This window comes from Patagioenas fasciata, chromosome 2, assembly GCF_037038585.1.
Source record: "Patagioenas fasciata isolate bPatFas1 chromosome 2, bPatFas1.hap1, whole genome shotgun sequence".
NCBI classification, from domain to species: domain Eukaryota; kingdom Metazoa; phylum Chordata; class Aves; order Columbiformes; family Columbidae; genus Patagioenas; species Patagioenas fasciata.
Window position 1 is genome coordinate 122936496 of NC_092521.1, and position 22324 is coordinate 122958819.

The following is a 22324-nucleotide window of genomic DNA, read 5'->3' on the forward strand; positions in this document are numbered from 1 at the left end:
AATTTCTACTTAATATTTGAAAAAACATCTGAAAAAGGTCTTCCAAAGCTATCTGTGAAATGGACATACTGCATGACAGTCCTTTAACAGCCATAAACATCATATTCTACTCACAGCTAAACTTTGGAGAAATACACCTCTATAAGCTCATGTATTACTTCAAAAATGAACTGTAAATACTGCTTCAAAGTTTTAAGTACCCAGGTGAGCCAAATGCTTGGTGTGATTTTCACTCCCTTGTGAATGCTGCTGCTCAGAACAAACACCAATGTATCCCTTGTGCCGGGGCACGGGCTCTGCAGATACCACTCCTACCCACATAGTCACTGAATAGGAACAGAACCTCTTGTCACAGCCAGTGACAATGCCTCCAGTTCAAAAATCAGGACGTACAATATGCAGTTTGGAGATACAGCAGGACCATGTGTAATCTCCTTTCCTCCATGGATATAAAGCTTGAATCCCTTCAATCCACAGGGCAAAAAAGGCTTTACACTTTTCCATGCCATGCTGAAGAGCATCACCTCTGCCTAACCTAGAAATTTCACCTGAAAACACTGAAGATGGAGATTTCCCAGTCCCCCAAAAGTCACGAGACACCAAGTAAAAGAGACTCCATCGTAATTTTGCTCCATTGTCTGCAAAGCAGAATGCAATTTGGAAATTAATTTGAAAGTAACATACCTCTACTTCATAAATCTCACATCTGTGATTAAATGTGTTAGGATAGGTATTGGTAACATCATAATCAAACTTCATCTGATTTTCAAATGAGCATTTGGATTCATGAATTCATTTGGATTCATCGCCTATCCTCTGACATTTTGACAGCAGGCACCCGAGGGTGCAGAAAACGTTCCCTATAGGGGACACATCCCTTTGAGGATTAAATGTAGGATTATTCAACCACAAAATTTAATTTTAAAAAACAAGTACTAGGAAACAGATTTCTTTTTCATTCATTCTTCACACTTCCTGTAATAATCTGAATACGTCTAAAAATAAAAGCAGAAGGATAGCATAACCAATGCCTGTTAATAGAAAAATAATTGGCTTAAATGAGGCACAGACTCATATGCACAAAAAATAAATCGCCCAACAATTCTTTTGAGAGTTACAATATTTTTAGCCATATGGTATTTCTTATTAATTGTTATAATTACTAACTAAGAGCTAATGTACGCTCGGCACATCCAAATACTGTCAAACCTGAGCATCAAATGCCTACAATTCAACAGATACGACATGTAGGGCCAGGAGATACTGAGAAATGCAGTAACAAGAGCCCCAGATCTCTCTGATATTAGGAGAAGGATTAGGCCTCGCTCTTGCAGCTGCATCAGGAACAGCCATCCTGAGAATAACATATTGAGAATAACAAAATAGGCTATAAACCTTTTCTCCTCCACTGAGTCAGCGAAGGAAAAGATGCAAGAAAAAGGGAGCATGTTTTGAGGCTTAACAATCCACACCGGCTCTACAACATATTTTTGGCCTTTGGCAATTTATGCTAATGGAATGTAAGCCTCAAGCTGTTTATTTCTGTGATGGAGCTGCTCTGGAGCACGGTCAGCCCAGAGTCCGCAGAAGCACAAGCTCCTGTGCTGAACTGAGCTGTACAGCTCTGGGTCACAACAGATCCTGTGAACCAGGGGAATAATGCTGAATGTTGTGATACATCAGTGAAAACCACTGTGGGAAAAGCATGTTGCTCTGGTAGGAATGAAGCACAGTTAACTGCATGTCCTGGTTTGGTGCTACAGCATCCCCAGAGCTCTCCCTGCTGCTGGGTTCGCTGCCTGTTTCACATGAGGCCAGGAGCAGGGAACACACACAGGAGGGGGTGCTGGCCTTCTCAGGGCTGCAAATAGCTACACAAAGTCATCAAATGGCATCATCACCTTTTGCAAGAAAGATGGATCTTTTCCATACTGGGCAACACCAATGAAGAGAGGTACCTTGTGATCCACAGGAGAAGCTCAATAGCCAGGAGGGCAAAGAGATGCTCCCAATAAAAATTAAGACAAAGATATTTTCCTCAGAACTTCCTTTGATTTCTGAAACAGATTTTCCTACAACAAGAGCTAATCAAGTGTATGTACACCACACACCACTCACCACAGCGTTTCTCTGACTCTGCAAATTACATGGAGAGAGGACTTTCCTTTTTCCCATAGAAGTCCTTTCTCAGACAATGTACACTAAGAGTTCTCTTTCTGTCTTACACTGCCTCCAGTCCGGCCATCTCCACCTCAGAAGCCAAAGGATTTATATCTGATCCTCTGTCAGTCACATACATGCTTTGCAGTGACTTTACAACTAATAGGCCCAGTCATAAATCTCTCAAGGGCCAGGAAAGATGCACTGCAATACGCATAGCTGAGACCCAGGGTCCTGTTACTCTATCTTGTAGATGATCTCCCTCCTAAAGGATTGCTCTTCTTGGAAAACAAGCTGCTAGTGTCCATTCCTATTAAGCTGTAGCAACTATTCCATTCCTGCACATCTTCCTTGTGTTCTCCTGGGAATCGGTCTTGGAGCATCCTTCTTCTCTAAGCATCTATTGCTCTTTCTCTCTCTTCGGCACAGGCTTCATCCTCAATAACTGTCAGGGCACTTCTGCGCAGCACAGACTGTAATGTGATTAACTTTATGCTTCACAACCTCTGCATTAAGAAGTAGGTCCCCGGGCAGGGATTTGACATGATGCTCTCAGGCATGTATAGGGCCTCGATCAGAAAAAACAGCTCTTCCTTCCTGAAATGGCAGAACAAACCAGCTTTGAACTAGGTGAAATGGCCAGTTGCTCTAAGGAACAACACTGCCAAGTCTGCGCACTACTGAAGCGAAAGACATAAAACGGGAGATAATTGCTCCACTCTACCTCCAAGACAAGGCCAAAAGATCACAGGGTTTGAAACCATTTTCTTTCCCTCCCTGTGCTTTAAGGATCTGAATGAACTCTGTCTATACAAATACAAGCATATTGTTGTCCATTTATGAGGTACTTTCATCATTTGTTATCTTTACTTTCTTCTCTTTGACATCTTAATTGTAGTGTCTGTATGTTAATTGTCCATGCCCTCAGCAATGAGAAGCTGTGATGCCACAATGAATTTGTAGCCTCTACATGAGCCAGTGATATCTAATGCTTAAGAAGATACTGCAGAGTCATCATTCTCCTTCCCATGGGATGCTAAATTCAAGAAGCAGTGCCTTTTTCACATGCATGAAGAATTAGAAACTTGAAATACTGAGAGCCCCTCACAGGTTCCTGTGAGGGAATTCCAGCAGCAATAAAGCCCTGGGACTTAGCAAAATGAACTTAAAAACTGGCCAGAAATCATGCTGGTTTCCATGCAGTGTACACTAAAGTACTGTCGCTAATACTTCATGGTTCACCCTGAAAGCTTCGATGAAATGTGATGTGAGGTCTTGTATAAGTGCACAAATTTTCAAACTCTTTTAAGGTCTCCCGCTGTGACTCATAACTACTGATGACATTGGTTATCCAGCTATTTAAGATCAATATTCCTCAGGGATGAGGGGGAATTGCTTCTTCCCTTTCTAGCAATAAGGAAGGTCCACGGGTGAAAGACCACAATGAGACATAGTCTGTTGTATAGTCTGAACATTTCCATCTAAGCAAAATTTTAGCTTTCTACGCAGAGTATGCTTTATTCTGTCACAGGACTGGACACGTACTGATGATGGCAGTGCCTTGAAATCTACCTATATTCACCAGCAGTACAGAGTAAGAACAGTATAGTGAATACATAACATGGACCCAATAAACTTCATCAGCCTTCTCTAGCTGAAAGGGTGTAACGTGCTATAAACTTTCTCTCCTCATTTCCAGAACCCTTTCTGATCCTAGTAGAGGAGTGGTTTGAAATTACGATGGCAGGGGCAGAGGATTTTTCCCATCAAGGTCGCTTTCCAAACATATTTTGTGGACAAATAACAAATATCTTCCTTTTATCCAAGAATAATGTGGGGAACAAAATTATGTGAAATGAGGCCGTGGGCTTTCCCCGACCTTGGGAACACATCCTGTCCCTGGGTTTACGGCATCAGGCGATATTAAAATTATAAAGTTCTACAGAACAATACATTCATACCAATTATGCATAGGCCTTGATTTGTCAAGGAAGTTTTGTAGATGCCTATCTTCAAAATAAAAACCAGCCAGATGCACTGCTTTGAGAAGCAATGGCTTTATTCCAAAGGCTAACTTAGATGATGCTTCACAGCAATCTTTTTTTGCAGGTGGAGTTTTGAAGTTTTTAGTTGAATTTAATGTGCTTCAATTGTGGCATATGCTCCAGTTCTTTGGAAATCTATTGTAGAGGACATCTATATATTGGCTATGTAGAGATCAGAGAGGGATAACACCCATCACACAATGCCAGTTCGATGATATTGGGTTTCATATGTATTTCTTGCAAACTGTTTCCACAGCCTGCAATGACCTTGGTTTTATGTGTATTTCTTCTAAATTATTTACACAGCCTGCAGTGAGATACCAATGGATGCACAGGTGAGCGATCGAAGCTGGCATAACCTTCACAGTTAGGTCTTCCTTGTTCAAAAATAATGGGAAGTATAGAGCCAAGGTGTGGGTGGACAGAGAAGAGTTCGAAGGTTTTGCAAAAAGTCAAAGACATTTTTCACATACAAAAGTTTCAGAACCTAAACATGACAGTATGAAAATCGCTGTATTACTTATACCAATGTACATGTCCATGTGCATGGCAGCACAGATAACAATGTATATTAAGTATCTAACAGTTAGCCATTTTTCTTTCTCACAAGAAAACTGTCACAGGCACTGGATAATTCATGGACATTAGACACCAGCATGTGTGCGGACAAAAATTTTCTTATGTCAAATTACTGGAATGCAGTCCAACAGCAATTCAAGCCCATGGCTAGTGGCTGCTGTAGGAGCAGTCTGCCTGGTGCTAAGAGCTCCATTTACATATTTAACTGTCTTTGCTGGATTAGGGCTTGATTGCAATATCGTCAAAAACATACCAATGTCTCTTAGGCACAGCCAGCAAGAAAAGAAGGCTTTGGGGAAGGAAATAAATGTCTGACAGGATATTTTTCTTTTGTAATGTGACATATCTAAGCAAGATGGGAACATGAAAGCTGGGAATAAAATCCCAATACTACTAAAGTCAATGGGAGCTTTACCACTGAACTCAATAGGACCAATATTTCATGGTCGCTAGGCTCCTGTCTGCATATCAGTAACATTTTTTCCTCCGCTTGACTCGACACCGAGTCTCAAAGACACACACATGAAATTGCACAAGCTGCTAAGTCTTTGTTCCTGAAGTCTCATTTCTATTAGAGATGGATGAATAGATTTTTGAAAGGGAAAATAGAGGAAAGTCAAATTTGTACTCCTGCCTATTCACTCTCCCTCTAAACCCTCTCTCGCAAGGCTTGAGGCAAACAATACTGAATCTAAACCAGACAATTAGACAGATACATCACAGTACAATGGGGATTGCTTCAGGTTCAAAACACAAATAATTCACAACATAAGATGGAAGCAATATTGTGGATTCATTTTTGACCTATAAAATTATTGTTTTAACAAGACAGAAAGGAATTTTAAAACCAAATCCTAGCAGCATTTTACAACTTGGGTAAACATCCATAGATATATGTATGTATTTAGTATCTCTTGGTCCTCTAGCGTAATGGTCATGGACATTGTTACCAGAATGTCCCACAACTGGTATATGAATGTTTGATGAATATGAATGCAAGGGAGTTACCCATGTCGCATTAATTTTGGAAAACCTACAAGGTCCTAGTGCAAATAGTACAAGTATAAAATTCAAGATATTTAATGACAAGAACATAATCAGACTATCAAATTATACGTGCAAAGGCACGAATTGCTTGCTTGCCAACAGAAAGAGCAAATATAATAACGTAACTGTCTGTTGGTTTTTTATCCCAAATTCAGTGTCAAAGACTTAAACCATGACCTGAAGTTCTATAGCCCCAGGCCTGTTCCACATCTTTCTGTGTTTCAGCAAATCTGCAAAAACAGTGGCGGAGTTTTCACAATATGTTAGTTGTTCGGGACGGTTGCTATGTCCTAAATTTCTATTTGCTCTTGGAAGAACAAGGCAGAACATCCCCTCCCCAAGAGATGTACTTGAAACTCTTTAATGAGTTTGTGCAATCTCTGAAACGCTACCAAACCATAATGTCTTTAAAGGCAAGAATGTTCATGGAAGCAGCAAGTTTAAAATAAATATCGCAAAGTATTCATGGGAACAATCTCAGGTTTAGAATCACAAGAACCATATGATTCAGTGTTGTGCTTTTCCAGGTAGCGAGCAGGAACACGCTCTCTTGTGTGTGTGCATCTGAAATCTCACTAAAGGGCACATCGACGACGCTGGAACCTATATCTGATAAGAAAATGCATGGTCAATTTTGTTCCTTTACGAGGTGCATCAGTTTGCTTTTAGAGCTCTTTTTCAAAGGTCTGTTTTCCAGGAAGGGATTACAAAATAGAAAGGCAGCTTCTTTCAATAAGGCAAAGTTTTTTTGCTGAGAAACTGAAGCAACAACCTTTAATTGAATTCTGGGAAAGGCAAGTGTTGATGGATGCTTGCTGCGAGCTGCCCGATGGGCAGTCTGTTACCAAGGCACGTGACTCTCCAATACAAATGCTCCAGCCCAGTGAGTGTCCCAAAAACCTTTGTACATGAAACACTGCACACCCAGAGGCTGTTCACCTTTCTAATTTTTAAGCAAACCAGATCGAATCTGTTGCTGGAGAACCACTCCCCGCTGCTCTCTTTGCTTAGGCTAACACCTACCACCCTAACAGAGCACAACAAAAATGTTGTTTTCTTTTCTGTCTGTGAGTCCTCATGAATGATAGGGAGAGACTCTCTGCTGATCTGTTATCAAGTGATCCCCAGTACCTTTAGCATACGTCAGCTGTGTGTTTCTATCACACGGATTAATTATACATGGCTCGTGCAAACCGAGAACCCTCTATCAAAGCAAGCAGGCTCATTTGCACTAAGGACACAGTACCTATTGGTCACAGGATCAGAGGGTTTGATGGCAGCTTTTGAAATCATCTAGATGATCTCTGTCTCCCCTGTGAGATGTTTTTTTCCATTCAGTGCTTCAGTGACAGACTAAAATCCTCCAGACCAACCTGTTCTAATGTTTCAATGTCCTAACCTGCTAAAACATTTTTTACTGACGTCTAATGTCAAGCTACCTGCCCTATAAATCCATTTCTTCATGTCTTATCTACTGCCATGGGCAGAGAACAGGTTATTCCCCTGATTCTGACAATAGTCTTTTTTGTACTGTTACCATGCCTCCCCACTTGCTATAAATGAGCCATGTATAATTGTATAAACGAGTCATAACTGCAGATCATCTCATTAATATCATGTAATTATTCACAGAGAGTATGTGGCAACACAACCAGGAGCTGGTGCATGTTGGTTCCTACAAGAGGCAATAGGCATTAGGAGACAATCCTGTTCAGCACTTTTCAGAAAGCAGAATTGGTTCTTCTCTAAAACATGAACTTGAAAAACTCACATTGCTCATAAAATATTTATGAAAAAAGGGATGAGTCCCTAGACTTGCTTCTGACCGAAATGGAACAGTGAGTGGCCTGTGCTAACCCTTTCTACAGGGTGAACTTCACCACAAGAGACTTAGTCAAAAGGCAGCCAGGCTGCCCGTTACACAGGAAGGCGAGCTGCATCCACAGCACGGGGATACGAGATTTGGAACAGCCCATGTTATAAAGCACAACCACTTGCTGCCATTTTTGCTCAGTTTGCTACAGAGAGCGGTGCAAGCCTGTCCATATGAGGCTCTTTCTATTGATATTACTGGGCATTGTGCCAGACCTTAGAGATGAAAGAGTGATGCTTGGAAACGCAATAAGTGATAATGGCGTGAAGAAACGCTCAGACTGGCATTTGTTTCCAGATGCTATGGTGACAGGTCCTCATAAGACATTGGTGCTGTAAGTAAACAGAAAATAAAAGCCCTTCCACATTTCAGGAAAATAAATGTCTGAAGGAGAAAGTCTTGTATACAGTTTGTGTGCCAAGGGCTTCACCATTTACCTTTCTCCACATTTTTCTCTAGTTTATATGCAACTTGGAAGCCCTCAGTGAACAGTGCATGTACAGTAAATCATATAGTGCATGTTTTATTACAGAAAATGCAGACATATTGTGGCTCATGCTGTAGGGTTTAAATCATCACATTAGGTCTTTATAAAAAATGGAGATAGCTCAGTCTCATGGGAAAGGCATTTGCATCTTCATCGTTACAGAGGCAACAAACTTCATCCATAAAGATGTGCCCAGAACAAATGGCAGCAAATTGTGGACACATGTTATGCTTTAATTGGTCCTCATCAACTCAATCTAGCTAGTGACTTCAAAGAGCTCTCACTAAGAAACCTCTTCCAAATTTTTTGTTTTAATCTTTTCGTGTTTTTGGTGGTGGTATTGTTTGTTTGTTTTGGTCAGTTGGTTTTGGGTTGGGTTTTGTTTGTTTGTTTGAGGTTTTTTTATATGTCCTAGAGATTTCAGATTATATAGAATCTTTGAAGATACAGTTAGAAAGCACAATTTCTTTACAGTTATGTTTAATTACTTATTCATAAATTATGAATGACTAGAGATAAAGTAGCATCACCCAGGGCCCCTGTCCTGGTCCAAATGTAGCACTGCAATTTTTACAAAGTCTGCCTCTTGAAAGCTGGGATCAGATTCAAGACAGCTACAACCATATTCAAAAGAGCAGCTGCTGCTAGTGCCATTTTCACATACTGTTCTTGATCAGCATAAATGGATGGAATACGCTCTTTTCCGAAAGCACAGCAGAAGAATACGGATGGTAACAGACTGATTACATAACTCATCTAAAATTCACCACAATAAAGACGCATGTTACATTTAAAATCTTATTTACATATGAGCCTGACTTTTAAAAATACAGCTAACAAATCCCACTAGTCTGTAAAACAGACAAACACCCCCTTAAGCCTTTTATTCTAGTCCCAAAGCCAAGCAGTCCTCAGGAGTAGGAGGGTCCCGCTGTCTCAGCCGCTGCACAGACGCCGCCGAATGCAGCACAAATGAAGAGAGGTGGAAACAAACACACAGCGGCAAGCAGCCACTGCTGGCCCGGTGGCACAGCTGGAACTCAGCCAAGATGTCACAAGCCCCATAGCAATGCACCAGTCTGGGGATGAAACTGCTTCTGTCTACATTTCTTAGCCACAGGTATGCTCATGCAAGCACAGACAGCTTTGTCTCTCCAGCTGATCACTGCTTCTACAAAAAACACCAACTCTTCGTTCAAGCCATCCTAGTTTTTGACTCACAAGAGTACACACACAGGGTGCTTCTCTCCATAGCCCTAAGCCTCAACTAATCACTTGTAACACAGCAGACAAGATGAAAATGCTGCCACATCAGAGAGGGCACACCGCACACCCACTTGTTGTAGTTGTAGATGAAGAGTGCAGGCAAGTATAAGACACTGGTGAATCAACCCAAAATAGAAAATACTTTTTGTCTGAGGGTTTTGTCTTTTTCTCCTCCGTATAGCAGCAGCATTTTTCCCTCTTTTATGGAAATGAAACAAATAAGACCATGCTGCGGGCTCTTCTTATAGCATAAAGAACAGTTACAAGAAACACATTAAAGCAATTTCTTTTTCCTTGCTTGAAGAATGCACTCTCTGGAGATTGTTTTTAGTATTGTGGTGTAGCCAGGGAAAAAGTGAGCTTAAGTAACACACCTACAGGGCATCTAAAAGAAAGCTGATTTAAAAGGAATTAAGTAACTTGGTGCATCTTGCCATAGGCTGCTGGCAGACCAGCCATCCAACCAGACAGGGAAAAGACTCATTCCAGATGCTCAAAATATCTCTTATATAGCTACAGCTGTTGCATTTGTTAATGATAATTACATTCAGTATGCTGCTTTTCTGCACTCAGAGATATAATGCAGTTTATTTATCTGTCATCAGAAACAGTATGTTCAGAATCCATCTTTTCAAATTACATCATGGAGTTCACAATATTGCTATCTATCCATACTATATACGTCTATGTGTGTATTCATATATTTTGCTCAGTCCTTCCCTCTTCATTTTCTGTGTTCCTCTATTTTCTGCCTAGATCTTCAACATATTACCCTGAAAAATACAGTTTAAAACAGCAGGGATAGCAATGGGGAATGCTACTAAGCAGGGAAGCATGATATTAAAAAGAAAATTACAGAAAGTCCCCAACACTGTGATAGGTTGGATGCAGAGTATACCTTCTTTCTTTTCCCCTATCATGTTGGTAGAAATGTATTCATACAGTTCAGTTTCACAGTTTCATTACAATTAACCTAATGTTGGTCCAGCAACCGAAATAATTTTAGAATTAAATTACTATTGAACATGCAGAAACGTGTCAAAATGTGACAAAGTATTCTGGGTCCTTAGCTACTGTAAAGCCACCACAGCCCCCAGTGCTGGCCCTGGGTTTCTGGCCACAGCCCTCCCTGAGAAGCTCTTCCCAAATTTCCCTCCAGCCAGATACCCAACCTCTGGGAGCCAAAGGTGCGCTGCCACAATGGATAGGTCATCTGGGCACATTTGGCCTAGCTTCATGCTCATGAGAGCAAAATTATATTGGGTGCACCTCTGGAGTCTCCCCTCAGATGTCATGAAGATGCAGCTGAGTTTCTCCTATATCATAGGAGAAGCTGAAGTAAGAATAGGAACAACAGCCAATCTGGCAAAGAAAAAGAAACCTCTCACTCGGTACCCTGATGGCAACGAGTAAAGCAAGGATACAATATTAATTAGATTTCTGTAACAGTCTGTAAAATATTTGTTAGACTTAATATTAACACATGCCAATAAAAGTAATAGTCCTTGCATTGCTCATTCCATGCATATTAACCATAATTTCCTAGTTTCTGTCTTGTTTGGACCAGCATAAGAGAAATCCTTACAAAATTGTCTATGAAAATATGTTATCTTCAAGATATTCTGCTGAAGAGACAACATTAAACAAACAGTTTCAGATTCTTACTGTAAATTAGCAATTTCCTTTGTAAAACATATGACAGCAAGTGATTACAATTACATTTCATCTATTCTTATTTAATTTCTAAAATTTTGAAGAAAGATTGTTGCTTGTGATGTTGACACTGAAAATTGCCAGTCTACAGAAATGCCCGAACAGTGCCAATACTGGTTTACACTTAAAACCTTGCCTTACTCCCGCAACCAGGGGAGGCAGCCCCCATCTACACAGTCTAAATTTCACCTCTTTTTTCGGACTTTCATATAGGATGGACACTTCTGAAAACCAAAACTTTGAAAAAATAAACTAGTCAGGCAGTGACACAGAATTTAGGTCTGTGTGAGTTTGGAGCTCCCTTCCCTCACTCACAGATCTTTTATTGAGTCACCGCCACCAGATGTGCCAAGTGTGATGGATCCCTTTTGTCCACTAAGAACTTGACAAAAATCATTTTTACAAAAATGTTACATTATTTCTTCCAGCCACCATCCACTGTTTCTACACCTCATTTTTCTGAGGGTGTTTACAGTTGCAAGGCACAGCAAATCACTTTTATTCTTGCACAAGACTCTGCAGCATCAGCTGATACTTCAATTCATTTTTTAAATACATCTTCAAATAGCTCAGCTTACAAGATAATTTAACTTCCATATGGTTCCTCCAGGCACGTGGTTAAATATCTCCCTCAATTGTGCCCTGCATAAATATTACTATTTTCTATAAGGATTTGAATAGTTCCTTTCTTACAGAAAAAAAAATAATAATATTTACTTACTAAACAGTTGGCAATAGAGGACCTGTAAGCTTCTCTTCATGGTATCATGTGGTCCTGCTGGTCTGCCAGTTTATTCATGATTCTGTCAAAAAAAATCAAGAGAAGGAGAAAACGATTTATTACCAAATATATGTTCTATTATTATACCTGTTGATTACAAGGTAAGATAAAGTTTCACAGTAAAATTGGACTGATTAGCAATGGGAAATTGCCTAACTGCGCTTCGCTTGTGTTAGCCATGCTTGCCAACGTGTTGGCAGTGAAGGGTAGAGCTGTGGCCAAAAAGGGGGAAAATTCTCAAGAGTATAAAAAACACATGCACTGAAAATTACTTTCATGTTGTGCCTATAATTTGATAAAACCAATCTCACAAGAGTCTTCTCGGTTTGGAGAAAGGGTCCTCACTGGAGGAGCAAACATGGGATGTGGACACCACCAGGTAGCTGTGCTGGACACTCAGGTATGGAGTCTCCTCCCCGAGTCTCAGGTCTCAAGAAGTACAACAAGAAAATCCACTCTCTTCCCAGTCAAAACTTCAGTGGTACTGAAAGGGGGAGATCCCAAACTGTGCTAAAATTGTAGCACAGAGGGCAGCTTTGTCCTGGTAATTTTTAGCTTCATGTTAGCCAGCTGTTGTAGCTCTTAACACCTCCTGACCTACCCCACTGGCTACCTGGGCTGCAGCTAGAGCTGCAGCAACTGGAGAACCTTCTCTGTGTCCTTGGAAACTTTCTCCTAAACTGAACTATTTTGGTGTAGGAAAGAATCTTACAATTCTTGTAACTGCCGTCTGAAAATGGAATGTGGCAAAAATATGCGACCACTCCATCCCCTCGCCTTTGGCCACTTGGGTAGTGACTAATAACATTTTCTGTGTCCTCACAGGGTATTTTCAAATATTTGTCACAGATATTTTTCACTTCAATTTTAAAAATAGCATGAAAAAATAAATCCCAATCATGCTGATATTAAATATTTGCATTGTGAGGAAAATACATCAGAAGTGAAAAGCAAATGTAGTCCCAAGGCACTGTTATGAGTAATGTCTCACTGAGTACCCAAAACCAACACAGCATTTGAGATCTTCATTCCATATAAAAGCATTTGCTAAAGATTCATAACCAACTTGGAAAGACAGGACACTGAGATCACCCTAAAATGCCTCTTGTCAGCATTAAAAAGCATGTAGTATCCTCTAGTTTTCAGTTCAATGTAATTTCACCTTCTGAAATCCTGGGGACACTTCTGAGTAATTTTAGCATGCCCCTACATAAATATTCCAAAGCTTATTTAAAACGCAGTCTTGAGGACATACAATAAACAAGTCAAATCAATGAATAATACCTTTGAACTCAATAAATGCTGAAGAGTTTATGAAAACAAAACTATGTTTGATTTTTATGTGGAAGCCCCAAAAGAATCGTGACTTCTCTTGCCTGTATTCCGTAACAAAACCCAAGCACCTTTGTTATTAGATACAGAAATTTATGTACACAAACACAGTGGTTTTTGCATTCTCCTAACTTTCTATTTAAAACTGGACCTTAAAAACATCTGAGTAACTGGCAGAAATGTCAGTATTTGCAAGGCATTTTCTCCTAAATGAAAGCAATTATCTGTGAATTTTTAAATCAAAATCAGAATCAGACTCACACCACTGTTTGATCATGAAAATGTGCTGAAGGACTCCCGTTTACCGCTTTTCTCCTTAAGTTTTACCAAACAACGTAACAGACACAGTAAAAAAACCAGTCTTTATGCATAAATAGATGTCATATAGCTTATTACAACACTTTTCAAAGATGCATATACAAAAAGCCTATGTTTAGCATCCATTAACATATTAATCAAAATACATGCAGGACAGGACAAGAACCAGATAAGCAACTGACCATGTAGGCTCTATATCCCTGAGGACTCTGCTTGTAGGTTTGTGTCAAAACAGGGTTTAGAAGCACTGACCCACAGGAAGTCATAAAAATACAATGGAAAAAGGGGAGAATTTGAAACTGCAACCCTAAATTCACATTATTCACTTTGTATAATTTGTGTTGTGCTTGGCAGCTCTGATGTGATACAGTTTTTGGCTGTGAACCAAATTTTTTTCACATTTCTCTTCTATCTCCATGTTAATGCTACCCATAACATAAAAAGGTATTTGCTTGTGAAATCTGACATCGTGGTTAAAATAAATGGTATGCTTTTGTGTATGTATGTATTTAGATGGGACTTTTAGGGTAATTTACCGTGTGCTAAGAAACAGGAACTAGTGTGCATGTGGGAAAAGAAACAAAGATTAGCACTGGAAAACTTTTCCTATGTTCTTCTGTTACCCTCAGAAGATTTATTGGTTTGACTATGTGGCCATAAAATTATACATTTTATAATGATAACTCAGTAAACATACATAAAACAAATGTTGTTGTGAGTTTACAACCTCTTAATTTCTTCAAAGTCCTCAGTGTGACTTACGGAGAATAGAATAGACTAGATTAGACTGGAATATTTCAGTTGGAAAGGACCTACAATCATCTAAGTCCAATTGATTTAAATTTAAACACGGGTGGAAAACACCGCAATTAAGCTTTCTATAATTTTTAATACCTTATTTCTTGTGTATGGGAAATGCATGCAAACCATGGATTTATTTTACAGATATTGTAAGGCAAGAGAATCTTATGCGATTTATTTGTATACCTTTGGAAGCCAAATCACACCAATGGTCTTCCAAAGACAAAGACTGCTTGCAACCACTGTCAATGCTGCAGATGAACCATTATCCCATTAAGTGCCTGAATCAAGATGTGATGTAAGAACAGAGGAACCACCGCTGCACCTACCCAGGCAAAAGCTCCAGCAAGCCCATTATCCTGTCTTTAACATTAGTTGCTAGCAGGACCATAAGGAAATAACACGCGAAGCAACACAAACGTAAAGTAATCCTTACACCCCGGCATAGCTTGCTCTGTTTCCAGCAACCCTGAGCTGAATACAGTATCTGAGCTCCCATGTTTTTTTAACTTGACAATAATTTTTCCTAAGTTACCTCCTCTGTGTCACACACAATTTTAGTCTTTCATTAGATCACTTAGACTCTCTTTTTCCAGCTGAGGAATTCTCACCTTTTTGTTTCTTCCATAGAGAAGATATACCCTACATATGATAATTGTCATGCCTTAAGTTGTACACATCCCTTCCAGTTTGGATCTGAGGGAGGAGCAGGGAACAAAACTGCATGCAGCCATCAAAACTTGGCTGTGTATTGGTTTTTCAAATACAACAGTGATATTTCCTGTTTGTTCTCTACTCCATTCCCAATTCTGCCTGTGATTCTCCTTTCCTTTCTGACTGCTGCTGACCTCTACTTCAGCGGTTTATAGAGCTGCCTGCTACAAATCCCTGAGTGGCAGTAACTCATCTGGCATCCAGTCCATCCTCAGGTATGTAGAGCTGGGATTGTTTTCTGTCTGAGTGTGTGACTTTACAATTATCAGCACTGAATTTTCATGGACCATCTTACCACCCAATCACTTACTACCACAACATTTCTGAGAGATGGCAACGAAGGGCATAATAATTATTATTATTATTATGATTATTATTATTATTATTATGCAAATAAATACAATATATACAAATAAATACAATACTAATACTAATAAATAAATACAATACTAATTTCAGCAGTTGAATCATGGAAAATCTTCTGTATTTCTAAGGAGAAAAAGCAAAGATTCCTGGCCAGGCTTTTGAAATGCTATAGAGGAAACCCCGTTTTTGACTATCAAGCCATGTCCAGCCATCACAGTATTATCTCGTGTCCATGAAGGCACACCTAATCCAAAAGTTCTTTTCCTGGAAGTACCTGGGTTTTGTAGTCTTTCGCATTTAAAAGTATTTTGAAGTCCTTCTGTAATAAATACCTTTATTCATCACAAGCAAGAAAGGTTACATACAGAGTGAGTGGTAGTTGAGAGGACTCCAGTTTACCAACGCATGTTTTCTTAAGTATTTGAGCATGCAGTTTTAGGCACTAATAGATTAGCAGAGTTGTGCAAATGCAGATGGAAAATGCAGACACACACAGCACCAGCTCCTGACCGTGGGCAAATTAATGTAAAACCAGAGTATCGCCACCTGTTTTACATGCACCAACTGTCATTTACAAGAAGAAAAAATTACAAAGAGTGAAGGGAAACAAAAACAGTTCAGGAAAGAAACAGATTTGGGAAACGTGTGTTAAACTTTAATAATCCAAGATCTAATCGGAGTACCTGAGTTTTGCACTCATTTTATTCTCCCTCTATTTTTTAACACCTCCCTGAGTTCTCTTGGGAGTACACTTCTCCAAAATATTAATTTTAAAATATACTGTGCATTAGTGTTTGATAAGCCATTCTGTGTATTTGAGGGAATTATCTGTTACAAATAATCTGTTACAACAGATCTTTCATTAAGCTTAAAAAAATAACCTTAATTTCCTAGATCCATATTTAGGTCTCCAAGTAAATTGGCATATTCCCAATTACTCTGAACATCCACTGTCTCTCCTTTGAAAACAAGGAAATTAAGGTCCAATGATGACTTTTGGGTTTTTTCTACATTGTAATTCATATTGGTGTACCTACTGATACATCTTGAAACAAAGTAATATAGTTAGTGCAAGTCTGTACTTCAATTTAATTTAGAAAGACCCATCTTCAACAGTTGAATCAGTAGAAATTTGTACCTAGAAAAGGTGTCACCTGCCTAGCTTCAGATACCTGTATTTGTAAATATTGGCTAAGCATTTCATGTCTGAAATGGACTTACATGTTTTCTCATTTTTAGTGCACAAGGTTTCACATACAGTTTATCTTACACAGGATGATGAATAGACATGTGAAATCCCTATGGACAGCTAGCAATATTGTCTTTCACAGTAAGTGATCCCCTCAACATCGCAGCTAAATTAAAGAGTACAATGAAGATATAATGATGAATAGAAGACAAAAGAGTCGAAAAGAGCTGACAGCTCCCAGTCATTCATTATGTTCGATGGGGAAAAAAAATATAAGAACGGTGTCTTAAATTAAAGAAGAAATGGAGAAGAACAGAAGCTGAGCATTGAGGCAAAGCTAATGGTCAATAGAGAAACATTTTTCTTCGTGAGTCTGTCAAACAGAGACTGAAATAAAGAAGCTGAAAAAACGTTAATGGAAAGAGGAAACAGTCAAAAGACACGCCACTTCCATCCCACGAAGTACCCAAACTCTTCTGATTGCCTTCTCTCCTCTACAGATCATTCTGGAAAGAAGAAAAAGCTACATCACTGGCAGATTTCAACTACAGTATGCCTGGTTCTGCAGAAAATGAAAGAGGAAAAGAAGACCACACCCAGAAGCTCTTCCATCTCCAATAATTGTTGAATCCTCCATCAAGGAAACACAGCCTTGATCCTTTTAGTATCATACTGCCCTGTGATGTGCAACAAATGCCTTACAGGATAGCAATGGCAAAGGCTCCTCACTTACAAGCCAGAGAGCAGTGACTCCCCCAGCAGTTACTCACCCAGCGTAAATCCCACCACCATGGTCTTCACCTGTTAGTCACTTCGAGGGTATTCAAGTGTGCCTCATAAAAGGAAGCAGGTGTACCCTTCTTGACTACATGAGGCTCAAGTGCAACTTTGTGTTTTCACATTTGCATGATGTGTTTCTTAACTAAATGGCCTACTTCCACAATCCAGCTGTTATCTTGCAAAATTTATATCTCAAAAAGCTCCAGGGTATACTAATAAAAAGATGAATAATCTGTAGCAATAAGATTCCTGCAAGCAAGAATTATGTGGTGTTGTTCAACATGTGCCATGTTGTCTGCCGTGATTTATTTCCTTCTCCTTGGAATATGCAAACCATCGTTACCATCTTTCTTTGTAAGATCCTGAGTGCAGCATCTTTGGTATTTATGTACCCTTTATACTGAGATCTTATAGCACTCTCTGGAATGGACTCCTCTTTACAAATCTAAGAAAAAGCAATTCACATCTGCTTCCACAATTATCCTTCAAAGTGTATGCTCCTCTTTTTCCAAGCATCTCCAAAGAGTAGGTCTAGCCTCAGGATATCACAGCTGAGCAGAAACAGTCTTTCTGGCATCGTGTAGACCTGTCATATGTGCCTAAGGAATAGTCCATAGCTGGGCTACAGATACTAGCACGCTTTTCTGCATATACAAGTCTTGCATCCTATGTAACACGGACTTATAAGCAGAGAATCTCATAGGATCCAGGAAAACAAAGAGAGAGACAACTGAAGACTCTCTTTGCATTCAGGTACAGAGCATCTACAATCCTATCAGGCCTTAAATAAATAAAAAAAAACACAAAACAAAACACAAAGCAGTGTCGATATGCAGGACAGCCTGACAGTAATGGCTCCCTCTTGCCCCATTTCCCTACTTCATCATTAACTTCTGAAATCCCAGTCCCCTCATCTCTGCTAACCTAATAGTTCAAAGGACTCTGTCCCCACAGGTCTCCTCCCAACTGTGACCCTGTCTCCATGAACAGCCCTGGGCTAGATAATCACTTAAAGGCTACTGTCATTAGAGTGGTGAGGGTAGAACATTGTCAGCTAACTCATTCTTCATTGTCTTCCTTTATTCACTTGTTGAACCTGGGCCATGTTGATGAAACAGAGAGGGAGGAAAGGCCTACATCCTTGTGGTTCGTTGTCCTAAAACAGATGGGCATGAAGAACCTCATGTCCAAGTAACTATGGTCAGGGGAAAAACTTAAGTCTGAAAAGGCAAGGTAACACTGCTGTTGCCTTTGGCTATCAAATGCCTTGATGTCTTTGGTAAACTTAAGAACAATCACAGAAATAGCCAAAGGCAAGTGTTGAAAGGGTAGGAAAAACTGAGAGGAAAAACACCAGTGTGTAAATGAAAGGTCATTTAATGTGAGATTTCCCTGCTTTGATGTGTGCCTGCCCTCCAACAAGCTTGAGTCTCATGACCTTTTTGGAAAAGCTGTGACAGACAGGGTTACTGTCTTGACTGATTAGAACTGCGAAGTTCCAGAGGTGCAGACTGGAGTAACTATAAAGCACTAGGCTATTGACTGTCCTTCACACTCCATCGATAGTGCAAGAGACTATTTCTTGATTTTGTTCTTAATTATCTATCGTTAGCAAATAATTTAGAAGGCAACTCCAGTGGGAGGGAAGTCTGAGCATCAATTGTTCGACTTGCTTCTTATTCCTATGGGTACACAGACATGACTCTGTGTGTGTCTGTCTGTCCACTTGTAAAATAAAGAGATAAAAAGAAGCCTCTCCTCTTCATCATTCATCTCTGTGGAGCTCTGAGAAGCTGATATCTTCATAAGGATCACACTGACTTTGCAGCTATAGGAATTATTAGAATATGGTCATTAATAGACATTAGAGGTGGTGAGACGAGAGTCTCATGTGCATTTCAAAACTTTTATATGGTTGAATTTGGATCCAGTAGCATTTATGTAATAGAAGTTCCTTTGCTCTATTTGTGTCCTACAATATTACTTAATCTACATTGTTTATTAGTTAGATATTATGTTGTTGCAGTTATGCCACACATAAGAATACTTTTCTACTTCTGCCAATTAGTTCCAAATTTATTAACCATCTGGTTACTATTAGCACATTATTACACATAGTTGAAAGACAGTCCCACACGGCAGTGTCTATTTTCTGCAACAACCTAACACTCAACTGTGACAGTTATTTTAAGGCACTACAGAATGCAACGAGAAACTTATTTTACAAGAAATCTATTGCCACAGAAGGTCTTCTGGGTGCCCGTTTGTCTTCTGTTGCTTAAAAAGGCATTTTTTTTTCTAGTCACAGCAGCCGGGTGCCATTTTCCAGGTGGAGGAAGTAACTTCTGCTACCTGAATAACATGAAGAGCTCTATTACCTAGTAGTAATACAAGACATAAAACACATGCCTGAGTCATTCAAACCTCTTTCAGGATACCTCACAAATGCAAATATGTGCTTTGTAAATTTACTTCAACTGGAAAACTAATAATAATATGTTAAGATCTAGCTACATAAATATTGCCATTATGATTCTTTCTTTTCAGTTACTAATGGCCACTTGAAACTTATCTCTGATATTGTAATTTTATGGCACAGCTTGAAACATGCTATTTTTACTAACTGTTTGAAGAATAAGAGCCCAATTTATCTGAGTTTTGGGGAGGACCATCTTTCGCATTGCAACTTAAAAAGATGTGAAACAACCGGGTCAAGAAAGCTACATGGAAATAGTCCGTAGTGAAAAGAACTGTCCTCTTGAAAATACTTTTTAAAATTATTATTGTTTTTTAAAAATCTGATAGCTTAAAGTCTAAGTTGTGTAATTTTTCAAAATTTTCTTTATGGGTCTTATGAAACCCAAACCAAATAAAATTTTTTAACATATCAAGTTCATGATGAAAATTTCACATGCTGCACTATGCCCAGGAAGCATTCAGTTGTGTAAATTGTTCGCTCTTTGACAGGAAAACTTCATAATCATTGTAAGCTCTCCTGCTAAGAGACTTTATTGGCATACAAAACTTCACTAGTTAAGATATACCTGCAACTTCTGGGAAACGAAAGAAAATACAGTTTTTTGTTCTTTGTTGATCACAGCAGGGAACATGTAGAAACAAGCTCTGCTTCCACATCACTCTTGTGATGGTGTGTTTTCCCAGGAGGATCTCCCACGGCATCTCTCCTGCCTCACGCTGTCCACAACGTGGATGCTGACATTTGATTTACTCACCTAAATTCTGCTGTTGACGGCAGGTAGATTGGCTCCTCTGAAGCCTGATGCCTGTGACCTATTTAAAACGTCTCTGTTGGAAGGAGACCCATCCCTTACATGGGGCTGTTCGCCTCTGTCAAGTTTCAGACAGCTGAATGTCCACCACTGATTTCAGCTCATAACACTGAAAAATAGGATGCCAATGTCTGTAGAAAGGAATCCGACAGAGTATTCTCTCCAGCTACAAGGATCTCACCGTTTATGGGGGTAACATCTCTGCAGCTGTGTTAAAGTGTTCCCTTGTTTCTACTGTGTAGGATACACAATAAAAAAGACTCAGTGTAAGCAACAAGCAAGCAAATCGCTCTGCCTGCACTGTAATAAACACTGGAGAGTCAGAAAAGGGTGGAGGTTTTGTGAAGCAGCTCAAATCATGCTTTTCACATTCAGCTTGATTACATGTAAATATTGCAAGCAGAGAAAGAAAAAAGAACGCAAAAGAGAAGGTAGTATTTTCCCTCTTATGGTACTGTATTCCTGAGGTTGGTTGATTGGGTCAGATTTTCAAGAATGGAAAGCATCAACGGTAAACAAAGTGGAGTATGCATGTGCAGCATGCCTGAAATCTAGGCCAAAATACCAGTTTCATCAAGATGCTTGCGTATTCCGAAATGCGAGCAAGTGCCTTGCTGTCAAACACCCCTGTACTGTACCACTGAAAACACTCTTACACTGTCAGTAGATGACTTTAAAGAAAATCTGTAGTAGAGATGGAAACATCTCAATCTAACATTTTAACTGCAAGATCATCGTCCCTTTAGTAACACCACAATTATCGAGCTAAACAAATAACCCTTAATAAACCACCACAAAGGAGGCTCAATATTGTGCATCAACATAATCTGATTTACAGTGAACTAAAGATGCGAGCTAAGGAAGGGAAGTGCATGTAATTGTATTGACCAAAAAAAAAAAAACAACACCAAAACTCACAAACTGGGTTTAAGCTTTGAAAACTTTAACAGTAAAGAAGGTCCCTTTTACTAACTTCCCTCAAGAGACTGTAAAGATTAAGAAGGTCAAGGGTTATACTACAAGAAGAAAAATGTCAAGATAGGGTAATTAAGTTTTGGCCCATCTCTATCTCTAGGTGGATTTCAACTGACCTGATCTAAGATAAGTACAGACGAGCCCAGCCCATGATCCATATGTTCCGCTTTGTCTCCCAGAACCCTAGCTAGTATAGACCTACCAAATACTGAGGAAATAATTGCTGGTGAAGGACATCAACACAGTGCTCTATGGACTCCATAGGATGCTGAATCCAATCCACAAAAACAGCCTTTTTGAAAACATATGATGGGTGAGGAACAAGAGCTTTGAATCAGGTCACAGTGCCTCACCAGTGTATTTCGGCTGCGGCCCACTCTGTTGTATCAAACAAGATTGCATAATCAAGAACATAAACAGCTCAGCTGCCAAAATAATTAAATAAAAAGCAAGGCATTCTTTATTGCAATTGCAATTCTGATTTGCACGTGTATGTTTGCTTCTGTAGGTATAGAGCAGACTATGGCTATCTTTTCTGCTTGTCCTTCCTTATTTCCCTATTTATACTAGAATCCTTCTCCCAGTGATAAAGGGAAGAACAAAAGAGA

At 39.5% G+C, this 22324-nt stretch overlaps 1 protein-coding gene across 3 annotated transcripts in view; it reads right to left on the minus strand.

Annotated features, from left to right (window-relative positions):
• TMEM108 (transmembrane protein 108) overlaps nucleotides 1-22324 on the minus strand; it is a 252658-nt gene that overhangs the window by 75049 nt on the left and 155285 nt on the right. For all 3 annotated transcript variants that reach the window (XM_071804877.1, XM_065832971.2, XM_065832969.2), the window contains exon 3: nucleotides 11892-11973. In XM_071804877.1, the coding sequence (XP_071660978.1) occupies nucleotides 11892-11931 (40 nt within the window). In that variant the 5' untranslated portion in view covers nucleotides 11932-11973. The remainder of the gene's footprint in view (nucleotides 1-11891; nucleotides 11974-22324) is intronic.